Below are 21098 nucleotides of genomic sequence, written 5' to 3' on the forward strand. Positions count from 1 at the left end.
GACATAAGGAGAGAAAATATTGACATTTTCTCATTCATAAGAGACTTCCGTTAATGGCTCAAGCAATAGTTTCTAATTCTGAAGATAAATTAATTTCTTATGATCAAAATTGTTCTCATATGTTTTCTTTTTATGTTTTTCCCTTCTTCTCGCTGTTCTAAAAAAGCCTTTTTGTAAATCATGTATTTCTGGAAACAACATAAAACATCATAGTGCATGAAAGGATGGCGCATAGCTGAGAGCGGATGTAACTGAAGCAAGCAAGGCTTATGCTATGAATGCCGTAAGATGTGAATGTTTTTCCGAGACTTTTTTGCAGATCTGAATATCTAAGACATAGGTGACTGTCTGAGTAAAGAATCTCCCGTCTCTTGCCAAGTTGAAAAGTATCCATGGAGAAAAAGCAAAAAGCTAGGAAAGCTGTCTTTCATCACTTTTGGTATTGAGATAATTCCTTCTGCAAACATTTTCATTGTACCCAAGCATTACTGGATTCACTGTGCCCTTACAGACCTCGCTGGCTCTGGTTAAGTGGATTTTCTGCAGAAAAAGATAGAAAGCAACAGGGAATGTATGAGGAAAGGAGGCAAGAAAGAAAGAAAATCACTTACCATGAGAGGAACTCATTTTTTCATGGACTGCTGTTCCTGAAGAGGCTTGTGGCCAGTGATGACTTGCTGGACTTTTGGATGAGTGATCTTATTTTTCAAAAGTAAGATAAAAAAGGAAGGATGGGATGTTGGAGCATATAATCACCATACTTCAAGATGGCTTTTCCAAATATAAGGTTATGCAGACACAAAGTCTAGACAGCTGAAACCCTTTGAAAAGTCCATGATCCAAAAATAACATGTTTTACAAATTAGGTGTGAAAAAGTCATTAAAAGGAGCAGAACTACAGTGGTTTGAGTAGCTTCCAAAGTGTTTTCTTCTTCACAGAATCACAGAATTTCTAGGTTGGAAGAGAACTCTAGATCATTGAGTCCAACCTCTGACCTAACACTAACAAGTCCTCCACTAAACCATATCACTAAGGTTCTTCTTCAAAGGAAAACTCAATTTTGTTGAGTTTTACTAGTTGTTATTTGCCTATCTTTTGAAAGTACTGTACTTTAGTTTAAGTTTGCTTAATGCTATATTATTTATTCTTCTCTGTTTTAACTTGGTGTGATGATTACAATATTGCCATTTGTAAAAATTCAGTCACATGATTTTAGCTATCTTCAGTTGTTTTTGTTTGTTTGTTTGTTTGTTTTTACGTGAAAGGTAAGGATTACTTAGGAAACATAAAAAAACTGCAATTCTATTAGAATCATTGATATATGTGATAAAGTGTCAGTTCATCAAGGTATACATATACAAACTTTCTAAAGCAAAGTATTGCTTATAATTCTAAAGCTGGGGAAACATTTGCATATACGTATGTAGAAGTAAAAAATATATTTGATACGATCTTTGAGATATCCTTATAAAATGGGAATATATTTTGCTTGTAGAGGCTATTTGATTTTATTTCTTTTTCCTCTGAGGAAGCAAAGATCAGTATAACTATAAGCAGAAGGGCAGGTTCTTGAAGACAGGCCTCTCGCAGATCAAGGGTATAGTTTTTTGACAGCTTAGTTTTATTATAACATTATTCCTAATCATAAATATCTTTTGTAAATATTTCAGTTAGTTATTCCTATCATATCTACTGGATTTTTCTGTATTTTATACATTTTAATTATATTGCAATGCAGAGTAAATCAATAAATGGCCAAACACTGAGTGTGGGACATCTAATTTGTTTTTGTTTTTTAATTCTTTTTTGTATCTGTATTTTCTGAAGTATTACCTATCAGTTGTTTTACATGAATTCATGTTCATGTACTCTATTCCAGGTCAGTTCCTCCTAGAAGAATCCCGTCTAATAGAAGCAGCTGAGATGGCAAAGAAAGCAGCTGAACTCGATAATACAGAATTTGATGTTGTTTTCAATGCAGCCCATATGCTCAGGTTAGTACCTTTACATGTCTTACTTGATTTTCTTCTCTTGTTTTGGAGAAAAAAGTCTTTGCTTAAAAAGGGTTTATTTTTAAAGCTCAGGGACTGTTTTGAATAATTTAATATCTCTAATAAGATGAAAAGAAATGTAATGAAAGTGTTGTGGGATTAGGACTATCTATTTCTAATTTTCTATGTGCTAGCTCATAATTTATTGCCTTTACAACTTCCATTGTTCACAAGTAGGTAGTTCTTTTTACTTGCATATAAGAACAATTGTTTCTTTTGTGAAGAACATCCTGCAGGATTTCCTTTGATCTGATCTCTTAAGATTTAGGATGCATAGCATTTGCAAATTATAGATCTGGAGGTAACTAGAGAATATTGGAAATATCACCTTTTGTGTTAATATCAGTAGGGAACGCTAGGATGATTAGACATCTAAATATTCTCGGGTTAATGCTGACTTTTAGACACACAGGAGCAATTAGTATTATCAGAATCTATGATTTTAAATGTAGTCATATTTAATTCTGTTCTCGTATCTGAAATGAATAAAATTTTAGTTGCCTTTTTTTCCTTTTAAAGCTGTTAGACCTGGATATTCAGTAACATTGAGCTTCTGCCTGAACATGATCATTAAATTCACATTACTTTAATAGGTATCATCCACACTTATTTCTAGGATAACTATCTAATTATTATCTATTGTTGACTTGACAGTTATGAGGATATTTAGTTTCATTTAGATTACATCTATGCTCAGAAAATGGATGACAAGGAAATAAAAAATATACTTCATTAGCATAAAACAGTTATTGAGATTATTTCTTTAATGGAGATCTGTCACTTGGCTGTTTGTACTTTTAACATTTAGGATATGAAATGAAAGGAAAAGAAAGGTAGAATCAGCTTCAGCCAAGTGACGTGTGTTGTAGAATGAAGTTTTATATACCAGGATTTTGAAATAAGCCCCAAAACGTTCTTAGATATAGCTCTTACTGCTTATAGATTAGAAAAGAAGCACAGACAAATGGTTCGCTGATATATAATGGTTTGACCTGCAACAGGTGTATCCACTATTTTTCCTTCCTCCTGATTATTTTCTGAAACTGTCTCCTCAATTCGGGAAGTTAAAACATCTAGTTTAATTAAATAAATTCATAGACAGAAGCATAGTAAGTTAGGCATGAAAGCTGAATCCAAAAGGATGTAGAAAGCCAGATTCCTACTGACTTCAGTAAGTGTGTTGTGCCAGATAGTTTAATGGTGTAAAATGGTGTGATTTTTTTGGTGTGTGTTATAAAATGTGTTGGCATACATCAATACTATTTAGCAATAGGCTTACTACATGACTCACTTTCTCTGTGACCACTGACTAAAGCACCTCAGGTCTTCAAGGCATATCTTTACACTGGGATATGAGTATTGTTTCACTCAGTGTAAGAGCTGTGCTGCTGTACTGTACATCAGCCGTGATTACCCTACTTGATCTGATTGGGACTGGACACTTCTAGGAGGTTTCATCCAGCAATGAGCTTAGGTACTCTGAATGGCATTCTCTATTTTAATTCTAAGCACTAATTAAAACCTTAAAACAACAACAACAAAACAACAACTAAGCCAAAGGCTTTTTTTAAAAAAATGTGCTGATGGTTTAGCTTAGCTAGAATTTATCTGTGCTCCTATGTGATACCTAGTTGATCTAGTTTTCCATTACAATACTCATCTTTCTTTGTGGAAGACTGTAATGGCTTCTTAATGGCTCTTGAAGTCTCAACTGGCCTGGACGATTTAATAAGCGTCGGGGTGGTAAAGTCAAATTCAGTGCTGCCAAGTTTTTCCTTAAAACCGCATGCATAATTATTTGAATTATTTTTGCTAAAATGTTATGATCCTCCTGTCTGCCTTGGTTTACTGCTTTACTTAGCAGTTTATTCAATGTGTTGTTTACATAATAGCAACGGGACATAGAGAATGTGTATCCATACATTGGGAAAGCAACTACAAATCCATTATGAGTCTGTGGAACTTCAGAAAAAGCTGATTTTCAGGATATTTAGAGTGAAGGAGAACAGTGGTGATTCCAAGCGGAAAGCAGATACCAAGAAATTAATGAAGAAAAGAAAGGGGTACTCAGACTGGAACAGAATAAGAAAGCTGGAAGCTATGGATACTCAAGAGGGCCATAAATGAAAAGCTGAAATTATTAAATATAGCAGTTTCATGTAGGCAGACAATAGCTATTGAGGTTGCTGTAGAGATCTATAAAAACTGATTGGTAAGTAAGAATTTTGAATGTACTGCACAGCTCTGAGGTAGAAAATATAGAAGTTCACAAGACATAGAAGTGAACTGTTTTGAGAGAGAAGGAGGGATACATTTTAAAGATTTGTTGTGGATTAAGAGAAAGAAATTGATATTGAAGTGGGTGATGCAGGATGTCCAAAATGTCTGGGAAGGTAATAGCAGTAGCTCTTTTTTTTTTTTTTTTTTTGCAAATTCTAATATTTTTGTATTGACTGAATGTTCTTCCCAGTGCCGTACTGTTGATTCAGGGAAGTATCATCTTTCCCTTTTGTCATTATCCTGTTTCCACCATTACCCCAAGGAGTGTCAGGAGATTTAGAAACATTAAGATGCTTATTTAGAATTGCACATAAATTCTTTATAATTTGGGTTACAGCTGCTTTGGGTGGATAAAATCACAGCATTCCCTCCAAGTTCAATTTGTTTTCTACACCACTAATTAACAATTTTTGAAAAATTTGAACAAGGCATACACTGGAGTGCTATGAATTAATGATTTGTTTGTTTGTTTTTAAATTTGCAACAGAACTGTTAACTGTGTCCTAATGCCATAGCTGTATTTTAGATAGCCTGTTCTCAGTTTTGCAGTCACAAGAAAGATTCCAGCTCCTTCTGTGAGGTATTCCATCACTGTTTACTTTCTGTCTTTGTGACTAAGTCTGAAGCTGAGGTCAAGTTTGCATTATTAGTGAACCTCTTTTTTTTCCTAATTACACAAACAGTTAATCATTTTTTTTTGCCTGGGTGATTTCTGTAGGATCATGATAATGCAATGTCAGATGAATTGAGTCACCTGTAAGAGGAGTGAGATGTAGGATGAATGTAATAATTTATTTTCAACAGTCTGGTAACTTTTAACTTGAATAGTTCTTGCGTGTAAAATTTGTTTTCTCACAGAATTTGTTTTTCAGACAGCTATATTCAAGGGTTATGTAGCTGTTTTTTTTTGAGGTGGTTCTTAAAACAGTAACTGCTCATGCGTTTTACTTTTGTAGTGTTTGCTATGCTTTTGCTTATATCCTCAGCTTGAAGCCTTTCAGTAAAGCTAGATACATCTGAATGGAGTGTAGTGAAGCATATATATTGGGAGTGCCTTATGGTGGCTCTAACTTCAGTGACAGAGTCATCTCTTAACATTGCTGTTTCACTTGGCAGTTGTGTACTGAGGTGAGACAGGTTTCCTGTGAACTAAGAGATGATTGCATTTAGAATGAGGAATGGCAGTGTAGTGACAGCGCTGTACTAATTTGAAACAGGAAAAGAGCTTCATGTTGTCTTCAAATGAAAACAAGCATAGGGAGAAGAGCTAAAAAGCACTTTTTTGTAGGAATATTTCTTTTTCATGCTTCTGTAAGACAATGGGTTGTTCTGGGCAACCATTGTATTACATGAAGTCATTGCATGCTTATTGGCAATTTAAAAACATAAGTTTGAATTAGAGCAGTGCTACGTGACTTGGTCTTTATTTTGCAGTGAACATCTATGAGAATATTTTGGCTTGCCAAACACACTGACTGAACATAAGGTCTAGTTGCTGGCACAATCTCACAGATACCTGTTCACCCTATATTGTTGCCTACAAAGATTTTATTCACTATGTAACTGCTATCGTTGTATTTAAATAGGTATATATATGGCTAACTATATCATTCCTGTAAAATTCTGTAACTGTTGTAAAATTGAAAATATGGATGAAGGGTTATGTGTATGGAATGTCATTATAATTTTGGTATGACACAAAAGGTTCCATTAAGAATGATAAGAATCAAACATCTGTTCTATTAAATACGAACCTCTTTCAGGAAAATGTCTTTTTCATAGTGGGACTGTTATCCATGATTTCACTTTAAAAAAAAAAAAAAAATTAACAGCCTGAAGCTTTAGGCCAAGCAACTGGCAGTTTAAAAATAGCCCTTTCCATTCACTTGTTTATGTATCTAAGCCAGTTTATGTATCTAAACATTGGTGTAGTTTTTTCTTTCAAAGCAATATTTTTTCCAGTGGTTAGCATAAACATTTAAAATGAATGTAAGTTGAATGTAACTGGGTGTCAGGAGAACCTAAGAGTAATGTGTTGTCCAGCACATTTAGGAAGTGTCATTGGTAATCGCCTGGAACTGGTGAAACACAAGAACTGGTAGGTCTGAAGGCTCAGGTAGAGAGAGATGAGAGAATAAAGAGAGATGACATTTTTTCCCTTGAAATAAGATTGAATGCTAGATGTTAATTGGGGAAATCAGATGTGTTTTCAAGGACACTCCTCATGAAAAGATTTGGAATACAGGTTGAAATATATATCTTAAGTATAAAAAGGGCTCTGTCTTCCCAACTTCTCTTTACTTCTTTTCCTTCCTTTCTGTTTTATTATTAACATTTTGTCTAATGTTTTACTGCCATGTGAATTATGTTTCCTTTAGTGGTGTCCTTCCCTTCTTTGACATTGATCCAGAGCCCTTTACTGCTTAGTGGCATAGGGTTACTGCAATTTCCTACCCCTGTGCCTTTTATTTTTCTCAAGGGATAGCCATTCCAAGGCTTAACATAATGAATTTCTAGCATAGATCTCCAATGAAAACGTGAACCAGAATTCTCCCGTAACTTAACTAAAGGAGCAGTTGCTGAATGCCTCAGTAATGGAACTGGCATTTTTCTGAACAGATTAGTTGGTGTGTGTTCGTTTATATAAGCCAATTTTAATAGATAATTATAAATTTAAATTGATTTCAATTTGAAAATTAATGATCAGTATGTGCATGTGGGAGGAAAGCAAGCCATGTATTTCCACCACTGGGCTAAAATTGGACAAGATTTTAATTTGGTCTATATTTACGTGCCAACAACACTTTTTTGAGCTGAAATGTATGGTCTGTGTCTGCCCCTGGGTAAAGCACCTTACATGTATGGGATTTCACTACATTCAGAAATGCTTTGTTTCCTGACAGTTCTGCATAAACAGGAAAAAAAAGCTGTGTGACATATTTCAATTTATGTGCCTTATAGTAAGTCCTGAAATTTGGAAGTATGACATATATATATTTATTATATATATATATTGTGTGTATATATATATATATATATATATATTTTTTTTTTTTTTTTTTTCAGTAGTTTCAAGTGCTACTAATGCCCCTCAGGGGTGATTCAGAAGCATGTTAAATGAGTGTTTTTAGACATTCAATTATATTTAACCGCAGCAACCACTGTGTTGAAGATGCATGTGCAAAGTAATATCAAACAGTTAACAGGTATCAACTGGGTTGTACGTGTTAAATTGTTAGTCAGGAAGTGGTTTCTGGCTGCATGTGAAGTATGTGAGAAACTTCAAAGAAATTATCCATCCTCCCTTTCTCTTCCCAAGACCAATAACTGTCTGTCAAAATATGTTGATTGGAAATAACTGCTTATTATGTATAATGTGGCTAATGTTTAAAATTTTAGTGGATGGGAATACAAAATTAGAACAAAATGTGATCACTGAACAACAAAGCACGTGAAACATCACATGTAACTAACAAAGTAATATCTCCAGATACATGTGCTCAGCTGACTTATTCTCAGCTAATTACTGTTCTTGGAAGGGGAAGAAAAAGAAAAAATAATAATCCATCCTGGTCTGTTTTATCCTTGTTTTCTAATTTTTCACTTGTATCATACAAATGTATCTGTAATCACATAACAAATAAGATCTCTTATATGAAGACAGCTAACTCTCTCTCCCTATTTTTTTTTCCTCCTTGGATTCAATATTGTGACAAAGCAATAGCAAAAGATATGTAGCTTGCCAGTTGTTCCTACATATTTACCATCTTTCTCATAACTTGTATGTGATTGAGAGATACTCCTTCAGCCAGTGGCCACAATGAAAATTTTGAGAGAGTTTAAGAAGGTAGAGACAAAAGAAGTAGAAAGGAGTTTGAGAGACGATGTAAAAAGGGCCTGTTGAGCAAAAAAAATGCATTTGGATTTCTTTGGCAACATAATGCATTCTTTTGAATGCATTAAAATTAAACGTGAGGGAATGAAGGTATAAAAATTAAACTACTAGGAGAATGTAGGCACCATCTATATGAAAGGAAAAAGAAAAGAGGTGGGCTGATAGTGCTTCAGATACCCTGAGACTCATCTTATTCCCGTGCAGTATGATGTCTAAGTTAAACCCACTCTTGGTCTGATGTGAGTAGGTGTTGAAATGAGAACTCATATAAATGATTTCCCTGAATCATAGAAACCTATTTTTAAGAAGTAGTATTTTCTGTATTTGGTTTCTTGAATAACAGTGTTCTTGGAGAAGCAGAAAGAAATGAACTATGTTGTTGTATAACGTGTAGCTTAATGATTTACTGTTAGAGTATGGGTAATTACAAAAAATAAACCAGGTTTTCCTCTGGTAAAGACTGGTACATCAGTGCTTTTGCCTCAGATGAGCATTTAGCCTTCTGAAGTTCTCTCCAGTGTGCACTAATTTTCAGAAAAACTATGTACCTTTTCAGAACTAAGAATCACAGAATTTCTAAGAAGAAAATATAATACACAAAGAGGGTTCATCAGATGAAATGGATATGCTGAACTACAATCTTTTAGATATTGTGGGTATTTGTTAAGGTAATATCCTTAAATGGTAGGGAATAGTTGCAGTATTTTTAGGTGTGCTTTTGTATGTTTGTTGGTTTGTTTTTAACCCAAAGAAACTGAAGAGTAATTATATTATGTTTTTTGTTTGTTTGTTTGTTTGTTTTTTCTCTTCTAATAGACAAGCCAGCCTTAATGAAGAAGCTGAGAAATATTATGAAATGGCAGCAGGATTAAGACCTAATGTAAGTACCTTCTCAATGATATCCATTACTTAAACTGATGAATGTGCTGTAGTGCTGAACTGTTTATGCTGAGGAGGGACTTCATGCTGGAATGTTTGATTTCTTGGCCTGTATCATATATGGTCAATTATAGGGTAGTCAGATAAAGTCATGCATTGGCTAGACCAATCAGTACACTTTCATGTTATCTTAGTGTAGTATTCCAGCAACAAGTCATACTTGGCTCACATATTTGAAAAAAGATTTATAGATTTAGATTTATTTATCTACTTTTAAATGTGTCAAGTTTGGAAAGCTCTCCTAATTCCATCTATTTTCACTAGTAACAAGATAATGAAAGGCTATTCTGTGATCTACTATTTAAGGCATTTTAAATAATACATTTATGCCTTTTTTTCTGTCAGGAACTTGTGGAAAATGTTGTTGTTCAACAGACTTAAAGATGGTACAAAATCAAAGAAATGCTTATTCCTTGAAGTGGAAATATGTAGGAATATATGAGCGCCTTGTTAAAAAAAATAAAGTTCATTACCAATTTTATTGCATCAGGAACTAAAGGAATAAAATATTTTCATTTTACCATTTATTACTCAATGTTATATTTCTTTTCAATTACCTTTGGACTTTGGGAGGAAACACCACTCATGGATATAAATGGGGCAGAAATTATTTTTAAACCCTCATACTTTGTCTATTGAAGGTATCAAGCACAGAACACATTCTTGTTGTGAAATTCTATAGTGCTTAATTTGAAAATAGGTTAGCATTTTCATTTTAAAAAATGGCAAAAGAATACAGTCTTAAGACTAAAGAATTTTGGTGCCTAATACCCCAAACTAACACTAGCTAAAACTCAAAATAAGCTAACAAAATACACTACAAAAAAATAAAGTAACCTATTCATATGAAACTTTCATTTTCACAGTCTCTTTAAAAACAAAACAAAACAAAAACACACAAACCAACTCCAAAATCTATGTATTCCTTTAATTCGTATTTTGTGAAATTACATTTTAGACCAAAAGATAGCAACTGTCTACTAACTTAGATATTTATTGAATCAGCACTTGTTTAGCTTGACTCTCCAGTTCATTGCACACACCATTAGCACCACTATACTGTGGAAGTCAACAGAAGGGTAAAGCTCAGTGTATCCTCTTAAGCATTTCAGTTCAGAGCAATGGCATGCTTTTGAAGCACATCTCACAGACATCTCCACTTACTGCACTCTGGTTCTCATCACTTAGTAGTATATGAATGGGATTAATTGTATATGAATGGGATTTCTTTGAGAGGAAACTAAATGAGAAGATGCATCCAGTATACATGTACTCTAGCAGCTAATAGGGATAGCCCAGAGGAAGTCCAAATTAAAACCAATGAAACACACATTTCATGGCCAAGGATACCTTAGTATCCAAATGTTTTCCTTTCTGTTGTGCTATGCCACTTGTTAGTATAGAGATATCTGTCTAAGACAAATTTCATAGAAGGTTATGAAGCTATGTCTGAATGATCTTTTGTTGGCTGTAGGTATTTTTCATATTGAAAGCAAAATATGATTTTAACATTTAATTGTTTTGATTTATAAGAACATTATCATCTTGCATAAGAGTGTGTTATTTTACTGGTATTATAAAATACATGTATTTTGGAGGTAGGGTGATAGCCTCCTCCTTGGCCTATCATTCCTCCTTGGAATGATAAACATCCCACCATCCCACCATTCCTTGTTTGCTGGTAAGGGTCTACTTTTCCTTTTGTCAACTGTGAGGGTTCTTTAGTGTTTTCTTTTTTTTTTTTTTTTTCTTTTTAATGCAAAAAATGTAACACATTTTCTCCAAGCATTCTTGGAAACAAGGTCAGCCTTGCTTGTAATTCTTAGTTCATTATTCTACCTTAAAATAATTGTTCTCTGTTTAGAAATAGTTTTATCTTAGCATCTAAATACTATTAGTTAATCAGAAGAAAAGTTAAATCTTGCTTTTTAAGTTTAAATCTAACAGGAACTCCTGTTGAGTTTCCTTTAAGAAGGAATTCACTTTTATCTTCAAGGTGCTAAAGCATAACTCTGTGGCTAACCATAATATGCATATGTTTCATGACTTCTCATAAATAATAATTACAATGGTGCAGAGTGGACAAGATGTATCAGTTTTCATTGCCAGCATCAACTGTTAGGAGAAGACTGTACAAGGGCAGTATCTCAAGAATGAAAGTCAAATGGGTAAAAGGGTAAAAGAAATCTCTCAAACGAGGTTTTCTAGGTAGTAAGTAATATAAAGCAGATGTGACAATAGAGTTCCTGGTCTTTCCAAGGCAGAGTAGAATGCAAATTGGCTGGCCATAGTAAAATCCTGTGTGCTCAGTTGCAATGTGTATACTGGAAAATTAAATGTGTCCGGGACTAGTCTCTAGCGTCAGGCCAATCAGCTTCTCACAGTGCATACAGATACTGTCTGAGAGACTGCAGTGGCCCAGTCCAGAGCTGTGTAGGAGCCATTTTTATGTACTGAAAATGTAGAGAATAGATTTCTAATGGCCTGGAATGTTCCCTGCTCACAGTGTAATTTGTTGTTTTGGATATAGCCCTTGTATCTTCTCAGTGCCTTATGAAAAATCAACAAAATGATGTCAGTCAAGATCTTAAAGAAATATCTTAATTTCAAATAAAATATATTACTGAAGGATTTTTTTTTTATGTATCACTAATAGTCTGAAACCATTTATTTGTACAGAATTCAAATACTAGATGTATGAATGCAATATAATACACAGATGTATGCATACAAAATTCCATATGTATACGTACATATATATACATTTGCGTGCATCTGTTTAATATTAGTTGCCAAGAGATCTGTTTCTACATTCCCTCACAGTGAAAATACTGCAGCATCTCTGAAGCCTCATTCCGTGCAATGGGTCAGCCTTGTTCCTAGAACAATGAAGTGGTAAAAGTGTCTGTTTTACAAGTCTTCCTCCTTCGGGTGCTTGAGATAGTACCTGTTGAATCTGGTGAATGAAACTTCTCTGAAACATGCAAGCCATTTTTTTTAAGAAAGCAAACATCACATAGATTATTATGTTGTTGTAATATTGGTGGTAATTAATTCATCATTGAATTAATTCTGATAGGACTGAAAAATACTGAAAATACTATTTATTCTCTGTGAAAAGCCATATTACAATGAATAAAATGTTTGCAAAAATGCTATAACTGGTAAAGGAACTGCTGAACACAGCACAGGTGAATTTATATATGTATATACACACTTCCTGAACATCTTTGCTTTTGGACACTCCTTCATTTTACAAAGTGTAAAAGAATTATAACACTTTGGTATAACAGCAGCAGCAGCTGAAATGCAGTTTGGGTACAAAATTAAAAACAAATCTAGCTAGTGTTATTGAGGGTTTAGACCTAGACATTCTCTCAATAATGTTTGTGATTGGCCGTATTTACAGTAGATGTTTATTTATCCTCTATGAAAGTAATTTCCAGTCAAATTTCAGAAGAGCGGTACTTTCTGTAGAATATAGTACTTCTGTGAAAAAGAGAATTGTTTTTCTTAATTTTCACTGAAGAGGCAAGCATTCTCAAAGTTGTCTATTTATTTCCAAGTAGACTTCACAAAGTTGACTTTCCCCTGGAGAGCTAAGGAGGAATCCAGGAAGAAATTCAGAGAATAAGTCTACTTTTATTTGCTATGAATCACTTCTTCCAGAGTTCTCTTTTCCTCCTTTGACTCCATAGGTAACCTAGAGAGATTATTTTCCCTAGTGCCTGGATCTTTTTGAATATTTTCTGAAAAATGCATTCCCACTGCGTGTGTTTACCATGGTCAAAACAAAATCATTTTAGAGCAGTGAGAAGCCCATATGTGTTCATTCTAGCAGTGTTGGCTTGGAAGTATGTTTACCATGTTAGTCTAATTTTAACAAATGCAATTACATGAAGAAATGAAAGTGCAGGTTTCTTGAACAGCAAGACATGTATGCAGTGATTATTCTGAGTGGGAGTATTGCTGAGGAAAGTCTGTACTCAGAGATAGTTTCTAGGTGCTCTTCATCTTGTAATGTTCATAAATCAGGCAATTGTTTTAACAAGTTGTTAGGCACTCTGTAATGTGAGCTTTATGCTCCCTTTGTTGTGGAAAAATCAGTCACGCAGAAACTGTTCTTTACAAGAATGTGAGATACTGTCTTAAGCTCCAGCTGTTATTGAACTTTTAAGACATCATTTGTGTAATGGAAATTCATTTCTAATTTTTTAAGTCTGAACTCAAAGCAACCAATCCTTAAAAGATGCTCTAGAACCCCTACATATGGCCAATGGCTCTTGAGAAGAAAAGGCACTTTGAAGTGTGACCTCAAGAGTATTAAATGAAAGAGGGCTCACCAGAGCCTTAAGACTTTGAGCCAGCACTTTGAGCTGATTGGCTTAGAAACATTCCTCAAGGAGATGCCATGACCTGCAAGTCACTGCCATCCCAACCACATATTAATGCTGCTTGCAGTCTGGAGTTCATGACAGCTTTAAACCCCATATCATCGGCACATTGTTAGAAACAGCTGTTTCCACTCTACCACTTCAAAAGGGCTTGATTAAATGTCTTACTGTAACAACATACATAAAGACACACACATAGAATGAGGGGGAAAAGAGAAATGTACCTATAAGCAAAATAAATATAATTTCAACTAGATGGTTTAATCATAGTGTGGGGGACTAAACTATTTCTTGACTTGAATGGTTTATGTAGTCAGTTAACACAATATCATATTAAAAAGCAGTTGCTACAAGTGCTTACTTTTTCCCCCCAGTGCTGGAATACAGATTTAGTGTCAAAGGCTCCAGTTTACAATAAGCTCTACCTCAAAGTGTCCAACAGTTTAAAGAAGGACACTAGTGATTTCCAGATAATTGAGTATATGTTTTTATAGCCTTCTTATAGATAAAATGCTTTTGGTGCCTTGTATGGCATATATCCTTTTATTTATGGCAAGACCTCAAAAAATAAATAGCCTTCCTAGAGTGCATATATCTTAAAATCCAACATCTATCTTGAAATATATGTGACCAAATCCTGCTTTATCATGATTTTCTTCCTTCAGAGTTTCAGTGCCAAATTCCCTTATTTGACTTTCTCCTGAATGTTTAGTAATTTTGTTATTTAGCTTGGGTAAATGTGAAGAAGATGGCTTTAATGTATTTAAGCAGTATCATTAACCAGTATGCTGTTTTCACCAAGGTGAATTTTCATAAAGTTCTTAAGAGCTCCTGCTATGTTATTTCTGCTGGTGATGGTAGGCAGATTGTTTAGCATTGATTCTTGAACTGTCTGCAGCTGATCCTCAACTGATAAGGCACCGTTCAGCACTTCACCAGCTCCGGTCTTCTCCTTGTGCTGCTCCAGGGATACTGCAAATCCCTCACCAGCAATGGATCCATTGCTCCAGCAGCTCTTTTAAGAAAATCTACCTAGTACCTGTAATCCAAACCTAAATGGGTTGTCTTGTCATAGTACTCAGCAGCATGGTACAGATAAAGCAGTCGTGGTCATCTACAGAAACAATACATATTTGATTTTTATACCACATATTATTACCAATAAAACATAAAATGACATAAGCATAAACATAAAATGGCTTGGGTTGGAAGAGGCCTTAAAGACCACACAGTTCCAACCCGCTGCCATGGGCAGGGACACCTCCCACCAGACTAGGTTTCTCAAAGCCCCATCCAACCTGGCCTTGAACACTTCCAGGGTTGGGGTATCCAGAGATTCTGTGGGCAGCCTGATCCAGTTCCTCACCACCCTCATTGTGAAGAACTTCTTCCTAATATCTAAATTTACCCTCTTTTAGTTTAAGGCTATTACTCCTTGTCCTATGACTACGCTCCCTGACAAAGAGTCCTCCCACAGCTTTCCTTTAGCTCCCCCCTTAGTCCTTATAGCTGCCTTCAGGAAGGCTCCCCAATAGGCTCCCCTTCAGTAAGGTCTCCCCAGAGCCTTCTCTTCTCCAGTCTGGACAACCCCAACTCCCTCAGCCTGTCTTCATAGAGAGAGGTGCTCCAGCCCCATGATAATCCTCTTGGCCTTCATGTGGACTTGCTCCAGCAGGTCCATGTCGGTCTTATGCTGGGGGCCTTGAGGCTGAGAGCAGTACTCTACATTGGGTCTCAGAAGACTCATGAAAATTTTCAGCTAAGAATCCTTGTTCTAAAATGTTCTTCTGTCTGTTTACTTCCTTATTCAAAGTAATGACAACATAGTAATCTTTTATTTTCAAATATGGATGCCATGGAATGAGCTCAGGGTCCTATTTTTAAATAGCTAGTGTCAGGCATTGACTTGTGCCTGCTTTTACAGGAAATACTAAAGTGAGCCATATGGGGCAGATGTAGCTTCTGTTGGTTGCCTGCCTGCCTCTGAGCTGCCCCTTTGCTCAGGGCTGCGGAGCTTTCCCCTCACAGCACCAGTTTTACTAAGCCTCGCATTGTTTAAAGCTTCTTCTCAAGCATGCCAAGCTTTCCGCCTCAGTGATATGAATGGCTGTGGACTCCTTCCAGCGCAGCAGCACTCTTGGCCTCCTGAAAATTGCTCCTTTCTTCTTTCCTGTTGAAGGTGTGAGGAATAAGAAAACTTCCCAGGATCCAGTTCTTCCTCTCTTCCTGCTCTGTTGCTTTCTGAAGACTGAATCGATTGTTATAGGGCATACAAAACTTTTAGAGACTAAAAAGTGTACCACAGCTTCCCTAATGAGAAGATAGGCGTGACTGATGGGAACCATCCTTCCAGATGGCACACTTAATGGTTTGTCTTTGGACAGTTAAAGGGGTGGGAGGCTTAAGCATCAATCAGCTTCACTGGGACAAGAGACAGTGGAACACCCTGAGAGGAAAGAGGATACCACTCTCTGATTGCAAAAGCATAAGAGAGCACTTTCTGCTTACTGCAAATTGGGTGGAATGTCCCCTTTGACAGAAAAAAGACTGCGTCCAAGATTTGATATCAGAATAGTTATGAAATATGTCAGCCTGCCTAGCAGAAGGTAGAAAGGGTCTTCACCGTTTACGTAGAATTAGCAACGCTTCTCCATGTAAGGAGCTTATCAGTGCATATTCTCTCTTTGATCCTCATGAGATGGAAAGCTTTTTAAATGTAGTTTGGGACCTGGGCCCAAATTTTTGTTGTTGGTGGTGGTGCTTCACCCATTACAGGTCCTTACACTCAACTCATTTTTTTTGTCTGTGGCTAAGTGCAAGGCAGGTACATTGCCTTTATCCAGTTATTGGGAGGAGATTGTGTTTTTTCTTTTGAACAAAACTTACAATTACATTTGTTCACGGTCCTCTTAAGTATTTTATAGATGCATTGCATTTTTTCATTGTGCACAATTGTCAGCAGCTTCGACAGTCTTCTGAATCTTAAAGTATTCTTACTTTAGCAGACATTGTTGTCTCCCATCTTTTTTCTTTTTTTCTTTTTTTTTTTTTTTAAAGGCAAATTTTAAAAAAAACACCAATATAAAAAAACAAACACATAGCATTTCTCATCCGAATGATCTCTGTCAGGGGACAAAGAAAGAACATGGGCTATTGGATTGGGGATATTTACCTGTAATACTGAAGCACAATATCAGGATGATTTGTATAATTTGAAAACTAACTTACTCAGCTGTGGAAAACACTAAATTTCCTTTGGGAAATACATGAAATGTTTTACAGCCTTATCCCAGAATACTCTATGTGCATTTTCTCATGCATGCTGCTAGCAGCTCTGTGAAAACAAAGATTGAGCGTACTTTTGGGTGATTATGGAATACTGAAATCTGGTTCTAGATATTATCCATCATAGTGTAAGATGCATGGGAGGAAGCTGGAAATCATGTCATTGTTAGCTTCTGTCTTATAAGAGTTAGATAATAGGAAGTACTTTTGTACTCTTTTCTTCTGGTTATACAAGCAGTTTAACATGTGAATATCTGAGATCAATTGGCCCACTCAGTGTATTGGGTGAACTTGGGAATTATAATAAAAATGTCTTTATGTTGCTTTTTATTTCTCATGAAGAATAACTTGTTTGACATCGATATCATTATACATACTTATAAGTATTTTGTCTGCATGAGTTCTGAATGATTGAAGTGAAAATCTGTATGAGATTTTTCTGCTTACATTGGATTTCTGTAGCACCATTGACTTTTTTAAAGTTACTTCTCTGTTTCTCCCATGTGAGAGGTAAATTGGGGTCTGTAGTTCCCGGTTTCTTCAAGTAAAATTATGTAAACTACTATCAACTCATCTTAATGTAAAGTTTTTCAAACAGCAAGCTTGCATACCCAGAAATACCCCACAAAGTAAGCTAAAATCTCGTTGTCATGGTAATTTGGAGTACTTTTCATTTTTAGCTATGAAAATGTTTGCAGATTTCCCATAAATATTAGTCCTTATACAGTCTAATTATTGCCATAATATATTTTCTGAGTCATTCATCTTTGTGAACTGTAAAATATATAGACGTGCTTTTCTTTAACAAGGGAAAGAAGTGTTGGAAATAAGCAACTGTATATTAACTCCTCTTTTCTAATTTCATTAACCTTTACCAATTCATTAAGTCATCAAATACTCTTACCAAGAACTGTTGAAACAGTAATTTTGTGCTTAACATTTAATTTGAGAGAAATTCTGATGATTCATGTGCTATTCACTTAGGATCTAGGTTGTATAACGTTTTCAGTACCTCTGGTGGCAGTCTCTTTTGCTGCTCAGAGCTGCTGGTAGTCTTTTCTTTGCAAACAAACACACAAAAAAACACACCAGTGTTTTGTTTTATTCATGTATCTTCCATTGTAACCTCTGTTGCCCTCTGTACTCAAAATTATAATCTAACTAAGTGTACAACATGTAAAAAGACCATGTTACCACAAAAATTATGCAAGTTTATTATTAGTTCAGTAATGTTTTTCTGAAGTTAATCACCCAGGTGTTAAGGTATAGGCGGTGGTTTTTTTTCCAGGCAGCTACCTAGATGCATAACATTGTTCTTGAGATCATTGATCTCAAGGGATGATTGTAATTCTCAGTTGATAGGTTGTAAATTCTCCAAAGAGAAGAAGTTCTCATACCAAATAATACTTGAACCATTTTCTTGTCAAGACCCTGATTCAGAAGTTGTCTAGGTCTGTGCCTTAGTTAGCTTGAATGCTTTTCTCACATTTATAAAGCAAATTCTTTTTATGCTTTTATGTGCATTTTCATTATGCAAATATGAAGCCTTTTTCTGATATATAAATACATTTGGTTCACCATCAAAATTACTTGAAGAAAAAATGATGTGCAACAGCTACACCTGTCTCATGGAGGTCAAAGTAGTTTCATCTAGTGTTTCATCCACATCTTTCTCAACAAATAACTTTTCTATGGTTACTTTTCACTATGAGAATAACAGTGTAGTGATTGTGCTCATACTCAACCATGGCATTCATTTACAGAATAATTAAAAAAGTAGATTTGTGAGACTAACTAATAGGATGTCACAGCCTAGAATTGTAGGATTGATTTAAACAAAAGGATTCATCACATTTTGAGATGATGGGAGACAGTAGTTTGTAAAGATACAGTCTCTTTGCTGAAATTGTGGAAGTGAAAATGATACATCACAGATAGACCTGTGCACTTGATTGTGATTCACAGGCTTATAGTGATATAGCGGGGGGTACTATGCCGCCTTCATCAATTCCTGGAGAGAGCAAGATTGGCTTTGCCTTGTAAATGTAGCCCTCGGTGTCAATCAAAAATAAAGTGCAATGAAATATAGAACTCACAGCAGTAGATTAGCATTTCAGAAATTAAACCATCTGTTTGAACTCAATTAAAAGAGAATCCAGCAAGGTTTTTCCTAATAGAGTATTCTAGTGCTAATTCTGGAAACAATGCAATAAATTTATTATGCAATTAGAACCGATAAGGAACTGATTTTAATGCTCATTAAATAAACTCAGCAGTACTACATTCTCAGTAGGATGTTTTGCAATAAATAACTTCTTAATTTTCTTCCTAGTCTATAATTCTGATGTATCTCTTATTCTAGGAAGGATATTTAGTTGTGGGTTGCTTTATCCTATTTGGCTTATTTTCCCCACAAGTTCTGGAGAACTCACGTTTCTGTTTCATGAGGTGGTTTTGATGCAACTGCTTTTGTTTTTTCCTCCTCATAGCATACATAAGTGATTGTCTAGGGAAAAATGCCCAACAATACGACTGTTTTGTGTCTGAGATTTGCCTGTGAACAATTTTGCAGACTGTCAGGAAGGAGACAGGTGGGAGTTTGCAACCTGATGTCATTTTCTTGTAATTTGTCATTAAAAGTAACTTCAATACCAGTCTGAATTTATTTTTCCCTGGAAAAGTTACAGTCGACATATCTGCTAAGGAGAAGGCACAGTAAGGATGGGTAGCTTTTAGTTTCCCCCAAAGAATAGTCACTTTCTCTTGAGGCATTCTGGAGTACTGTACATTGATCAACTCTGCATGTTGTGTTTACATGGATTTTGTTTACCACAGTTAGTTTTACTGGAGAGCAAGTACACATTCAAGTGTACCTACCCTTTTGAAACATATCTTCCATCTAATGAACAGCTTTGTTACTAAGCTGAGGCAGTTTTACTAATTCTTCAGGTGCTCCAGTAAAGATTGTCTTCCTGTAACATTAAGTAACTTTAATATGACATTATGATTTGTAACGGTGCCAGTTGCCTCAGCGTCTGGCTACCTTAAACTTGTTGAAAATGATTGCAGCATGAAAGAAAATAGAAATCTTTTCCAATATAACAACAACAGTAAAAAAGAAAAAACTACAATAAAAAAAATAAATCCATATGAAGGTTTGTTGTATATCTCTTAGGTACCATAGGGTGAATGATTGATGTATTTATAGTGGAGCTATCTTGTGGAAGGTTACTGTGACCTGGTAGTTCTCTGCATTATTTCTTCACATTGTGACTGCTTTAAAATACTCTTATAATTATCTGATTTACTTTTATCATGTTTAAAAGATCAACACACAACCCTTCATTAATTCTCTTTGAACAAATCTGTTTAATAGTCACATTGATTGAGTTTCTTGCTAATTAATTCACCAGTTGGTTATTTTACTAATAACAGAGGAACGAAATACTTTCTGATGGCATTTCTTCTCCGCTCCAGTCTGTGAAGGACTTTCCCCGGGGCAGTTTGGAACAAGCAGCTGCTTTCATTGAGTAATATCTGACATTGAATTTCAGGGGCAGGCATTGAACTATGATTTCTAGGTGCTATTTCTGCAAATAGTTGTCCTCCTGTGCTTTAATAAATAAATACTTAAACGTTTTTATAATAGGAATATATTATTTGCAGTGTTGTTTACATTTCTTAATGGAGTTCGAAGAATATGGAAAGCTTGTGTTCACTAAACAGCAGTTATTGGCATATGCATTATTAAGAGCAAACTTCCAGAGTAGTATGTGTAGGTCCACCACTGGTCTTTTTGATGTTACTTACAAAGCACTGCAAATATACATGTCATGGATTAGATATAGCAAATAAGGCTGCTTTCGCAGAAAGTAGCTCTATTTTTTAACAAGTCACAGTCTTGTAAAAGCCTAGCAAGTGATTAGTTCCAGTGGTCTCACTATTAGCAATCAAAAGACCATATTTTAGAAACTATGGTCTTAAAATCTTTTAGCTACAAGAATCAAAATTAAATCCTAGCGTTTACCCTGGAAGTTAATAATTTTAATATGTACTGTAGATTTAATTGCTAAATAGTGTATAGGGAACAGCTGCAGGTTACTGGCTGACAAAAAGTAAGTCATGAATTCATAAAAATTATATGGAACAGTGTAATTCAGGATTTTTGAAAGGACCTATAGTGTGTGCCTCTTTTCTCAGCTACTCTCATGTTCTTGTGGATAAAACTAAAGTCAAGACAGAGTGTGAGCAAA

The 21098-nt window shown here is 35.2% G+C and overlaps 1 protein-coding gene across 3 annotated transcripts in view; it reads left to right on the forward strand.

The window, feature by feature from the left end:
• The window catches only part of TMTC2 (transmembrane O-mannosyltransferase targeting cadherins 2), a 258351-nt gene that overhangs the window by 225547 nt on the left and 11706 nt on the right, over positions 1-21098 (forward strand). The window contains exons 10-12 of one of the 3 annotated variants that reach the window (XM_068667510.1): positions 1881-1995; positions 9044-9107; positions 11990-12007. In XM_068667510.1, coding sequence (XP_068523611.1) covers positions 1881-1995; positions 9044-9107; positions 11990-11992 — 182 coding nt within the window. In that variant the 3' untranslated portion in view covers positions 11993-12007. Of the gene's footprint in view, positions 1-1880; positions 1996-9043; positions 9108-9511; positions 9690-11989; positions 12008-21098 lie in introns of those variants that run through there. The other 2 variants (XM_068667501.1, XM_068667492.1) reach the window with 2 other exon arrangements.

The sequence above is a fragment of the Anas acuta genome, chromosome 1 (genome assembly GCF_963932015.1).
Source record: "Anas acuta chromosome 1, bAnaAcu1.1, whole genome shotgun sequence".
Lineage (NCBI taxonomy): Eukaryota > Metazoa > Chordata > Aves > Anseriformes > Anatidae > Anas > Anas acuta.